At 61.9% G+C, this 5,015-nt stretch overlaps 1 protein-coding gene across 1 annotated transcript in view; it reads right to left on the bottom strand.

Moving 5' to 3' along the window:
• PCDH8 (protocadherin 8) overlaps positions 1–2,916 on the bottom strand; it is a 4,805-nt gene extending 1,889 nt beyond the window's left edge. Inside the window, exon 1 of the mRNA XM_077765660.1 lies at positions 96–2,916. Coding sequence (XP_077621786.1) covers positions 96–2,726 — 2,631 coding nt within the window. The 5' untranslated portion in view covers positions 2,727–2,916. The remainder of the gene's footprint in view (positions 1–95) is intronic.
• Between the last annotated feature and the right edge of the window lie 2,099 nt (positions 2,917–5,015).

A 5,015-nucleotide genomic window follows, 5' to 3' on the forward strand; every position in this document is an offset into this window, starting at 1 on the left:
TCTCCCGCGCAAGCACACCCAGACCCCCGCCAGTCCCTTCCCCCAGCCTGTCCGCGGAGCACGGAGAGGGGCGCCCAGCCGAAGGAAGGCCTCACCTCGGCGTGCGCGCCGCGGAGCCGCTGCTGCCCCTCGAAGTGACAGGAGCTTTCCCCGGTGGCGCTGCCGCCCTCCGAGCCCGGCACTTCGGCCGCTGCGACCGCGGGCGGGGGCGGGTCGGCCGCGGGGCTGCCAAAGGGCGCTTTGCCGCTGCCAGGGAAGGTGAGCACGTCGAACATGTTGGGCCTGGGCCCGGCTCCCCGGGCAGCCTCCTCCGGGGAGCCGGGAGCCGAGGCTCCGCCGCCCGCCGCCCCGGGCCGCTCTTCCCGGCGGGCCCCCCCTTTGCGCACCTCCTTCTTGCGGCGGTTGCAGGTGGTGGCGATGGTGATGATGGCGGCCAGCAGCAGCGTGCAGCTTCCGGCCAACACGATGATGACGATCAGCGGAGTGTCCCACTGTAGAGCCGGCCCCGACGCCGCGAGCCGAGAGCCGGGCGGGCGAGAGCGCTCCGGGCTCCCTGCACTGGCGGGCGCCACCAGCCCGCGTCCGTCACCTACTGTTACCACGAAGCTGACAGTGGCAGTGGTGGAGAGCGGGGGACGGCCGCCGTCGGAAATAACCAACAGAGCGCGAAACACGCGGCCCGGCGGCTCCTGCGAGAGGTCGCCGGTGAGCACGATCTCCCCCGTGCGGCGGCCAATGGCAAAGGCTTCTCGCGGCTCCTGCTGCAGCAGCTCGAATGCCAGCTCCCCGTTGGCACCATCGTCCGCGTCCCGGGCCTGCACGCGCGCCACCGCCGTGTCCCTTGCCGTGCGCCCGGGGACCGCTACTTCCAGTGTCCCATTGGCCGGCGCCGGGTGCACCAGAACGGGTGCGTGGTCGTTCTGGTCCAGTACCCTCACTTGCACCAGGGCACTGCTGGAGAGCTGAGGGGAGCCACCGTCGCTTGCCTGGATGCGCACGTCGAGCTGGCGTAGCGTCTCATAGTCGAAGCTTCGCAGCGCGTAGATGGCCCCGGTAGCCGGGTCCACCGACACATAGGTGGACACCGAGCCCCCCGCACGGCCTACTTCGGCCTCCAGCAGCCGGTAGGTGACCTGGCCGTTGCGGCCCAGGTCCGGGTCCCGGGCGGCCACTGTGGCCAAGTAGGCCCCGGGCGGGTTGTTCTCACGTACGGACACCTCGTAGACCGGTCGTGTGAAGAGTGGCGCGTTGTCGTTCTCGTCGCTCACGCGCACCGTGTAGGGCCGCACAGTGCGTAGCGGGGGCGCGCCTCTGTCCTCGGCCACCAGCGTCAGGTTGTACTCAGCGATGCGCTCGCGGTCCAGGGACGCAGCGGTCACCACCAGGTAGCTGCCCGCGTAGGCCGGCTGCAGCCGGAAGTGCTCGTGCCCGTAGAGGGCGCAGCGCACCTGCCCGTTGGCGCCCGAGTCTCTGTCCGAGGTGCTGACCAGCGCCACCAGGCTCTCGCGCGCCGCCCCCTCTGGCACCAGCGAGATGGCGCCGGCCTCTGGCGTCCCAGGCCCGGTCGGCGAGGTCGCGTCCGCACCCCCGAGAGCGGCGGCGGCGGCGGCAGCGGCGAAGGGAGAGGCGGCAGGCGCGCCTGGGGCGGCCAGCGGGGTGATAGTGATGTCCGGAGCGTTGTCATTGACGTCGCGGATGCGCACGATGACTTTGCAGGTGGAGGCCCGGGGCCCGGGACCGCGGTCTTGAGCCCGCACGTCTAGCTCGTAGGTGTCCTGGCGCTCGTAGTCCACGGGTCCCGCCAGGGTGAGCCGCCCCGAGCGCGGGTCCAGGCGGAAGAGGCGGCGTGCCTCGGGCGGGGTGCGCGCACCGAAGGCGAACACCACGTCGCCGTTGGGACCCTCGTCGGGGTCGGCTGCGTCCAGGTCCAGCAGCAGGGAGCCCACGGGCGCGTCCTCGGCCAGCTCCACCTCGGCCACGGCGCCCTGCGGGAAGGCCGGGCTGTGGTCGTTGGCGTCCAGCACTCGCACGCTGAGGGCGGCCGTGGCGGAGCGCGGCGGGCGGCCGCCGTCCTGGGCCACGAGCTCCAGGCTGTAGGCGGCCTGGCTCTCGCGGTCCAGCTCCTGCAGCAGCACCAGGTCCGCGCACTGGGCGCCGTCCGCGCGCGTCTGCAGCTCCACGCGGAAGGGGCTGTGAGGCTCGGCCAGGCGCACGCTCTGCAGCCCGTTGGCGCCCACGTCCTCGTCCACCGGCACCTCCAGGGGGATGCGCGTGCCCACAGCCGCGCCCTCGGACACCTCCACGGGGATCTGGGCCCTGGGAAAGCGCGGCGCGTGATCGTTGATGTCCCTCACCTCCACCTCCACGTGCACCAGCCGGAATTGCTCCTGCGAGAAGCTGACCACGTCGAAGGCCAGCACGCACTGTGGCGCTTGGCCGCACAGCCGCTCGCGGTCCAGGCCCGCGTCCCCGACGGTCAGCTGCCCGTCGCCCTCGCGCACCCGCAGCAGCGAGCTGTTGAACTGCTTCATCAGGCGGAAGCTGGTGTCTCCGGATACTTTCATATGCAGGTCCTCAGCCAGGGTCCCGATGACCGTGCCTGGGGCGTCCTCCTCGAAGGTGCTGTATCGCACTGTTTTGCTCTGGGCCACTGAGAGAACCCAACAGAGGCTGAAGAGCTGTAGAGGGATAAGGCAGGGGCTGCCCCCGCGCCTCACCGGACTCATGCCGATAGCCCCAAGTACTATTCCAAAAGGCTGAGGGAGCAATTCCTCTCTGGTTTGCAGGTGCAGGTCCGGGCGTGAGTCCCAGGCTCCTCGGAGCACGCTCTTTGCGAGCCCAGTGCGGAAGATCTGAGGGCTGCAGCTCGAGGTTCCGGCGCTCAGACCAGCCCACACTACACACCTCTCCCTTCCTTCTAGCTGCTGGAGCTGCGCCGCTGCGCGCCGCCTCCGCTTTTATAGCAGCTGATATGCAAATAACCAGAGCCGGGCAGCCAATGGCAGCTTCGCCCTGGCGCCGCTCCTACGCCAGCCTCTGACAATCCCTTTAACGTGGAAAGGCTTAGAGGGGAAAACAAGAAAGGAAAATGAGTGAATCTTTTCTTTGTTTCTTTAACTCCTTTCGCCTTTCCCCCCGTTCCTGTCAGCGCCCTGAATACAGAGGAGTTGGCACAGGTCGCCGGGAGTAAAACGAGTGCATGGTTTTGTTAATTGTGCCTGTCCAGAGCCGGTTGTTTGAAACGAGAACAAACAAGCTTGGATTTCGCGACAGTGGTTCGGGACCCCCCACCCACTTTCTACGTTTTGCATCTAGGAGGCTTCTAAACCTCGTTCCCTTCCACCTTTTGCTAGCCTTCTCTCGCAGCTTCACATGGCTCTCAGATACAGTCTCTTGATTTAGAAGTCCTAAGATTAAGAGAGAATTGATTTTATTCAAATTTGTGTACGCAATTGTGTTTTACTCGTGTGAGCCGCGGCGATCAGGACTGCCACTTCCCTTTCAGAAAAGAGCTCTGCGATGTGTTAGTATGCATGTCACTGTACAAATGGCTTTCTTAAGCCCTGGGCGCTAGCAGGCCAGGAAAAAAAAGTTCCAAATAGGATTTAGCATAAGCTTGAGGAGATTTGGAAAGGTTTCAAAGATCAGACTGTATCAAAGGCTTATGAAGCCCTCGTTAGCAGTGGAAATAGAATGGCGTGGCAGGCGATCCCATTGGAGGCCCCAATGTCTGTATTATTTCACTGTGACAAGCTAAGGGGAGAGAAAGTTGAACAGTTTCCACTGCGAAGTTGGGCTAACTTGAATATAATGAGCAAACGCCACATGTATCCATTATGTTCCTCTATTCATCCCCAATCACTGCCATAACTCTCCGGCTAAACGGTGATGGGCGCTGAATTCCACACAATACCCGGCTCGTATTAAAGTGCATTTAGAGAACTTTCCCTCCTGATGCCTTGTTCCGCCTATTTAGAGGATTTTCTTTCTGTTCTAATAGGGCTGCTTGGAGAAGCAACACTCATCCCGTTCCAGAACAAAATCACAGCATGAGGTTGAAACCTGGCACTAACCTGGGGGAACTTAACCATCTGCCTACAAACGTGTGGAACTTTGGTATTGCCAAACTCTGGGCTGGGCGGTCCTGGGACTGGCCAGGCTTGGCGGTGCGCCCCCCCCCCCACAGGTATTCTCCTCACCCCCAGAATCCGTGAAGACCAGGGAGTTGGAGCTCCAAGCAGGAGCAAGCCGAATTCTTATTGAAGAGCTTTATTGAACAGGTTATGCAAATACACATGAAGGAGGAGAGGTAAAAACAAAAGCCATGCTCTGCCTGAAAAAAAAAAATTAAGGGTGATGGATTTGGTAAGCAGACTGTATTTAGTAAATGTTCTTCTGAATCCAGATTCTATTCCTGCCATCAGCATCCAATCTGTGTTTTCCTTTCCCTCAAACCTGAGTGAATATGTCCTAGGGTCTTTTCAGAAGACGTTCAGGAGTTCCCTTCTCTCCATTCCCCTCCGTAGAGAGACCAAGCAGGTAGGTGGGGGTGCAGGAGAGTGGAGGAGAATGAAGTAGGGCCCTGGAATTGCCAAAAAGCAAAAAATAAAACAAGCACACACACACACACACACACACACACACACACACACACACANGCAGTCGGACAGCGGCCTCCTGGTGCCTTTAGTGTAACCCCCAGACGTCAGGTCCGCGCGGTGCAGCGGCTGCGAAGCCAAGAACCCAGGGAGGGATTGGGGGAGGGGGGATGAAGGCAGTGGGTCCAGAGTAGCAGAGAAAGGATGTTTGCAGCTGCTTCTGTGAGTAGACAATTGGCTAGAGCACGGTCGCGAGTGACTGGGAGCCGGACCCCACGACTGCGCCCCCTGCAGCCCAGAGCCTCTCAGTTTTGGGCCGGAACACAGGACCCCAGCCGCGCGCTGTTTAAATTTGTTTTATTTTGGCTTGGCTGGAGAATTCCAACTACCTAATATTTTTATTCAAAGCTCTTCTCG

Source organism: Crocuta crocuta, unplaced genomic scaffold (assembly GCF_008692635.1).
Source record: "Crocuta crocuta isolate KB4526 unplaced genomic scaffold, BGI_CrCroc_1.0 scaffold75, whole genome shotgun sequence".
Lineage (NCBI taxonomy): Eukaryota > Metazoa > Chordata > Mammalia > Carnivora > Hyaenidae > Crocuta > Crocuta crocuta.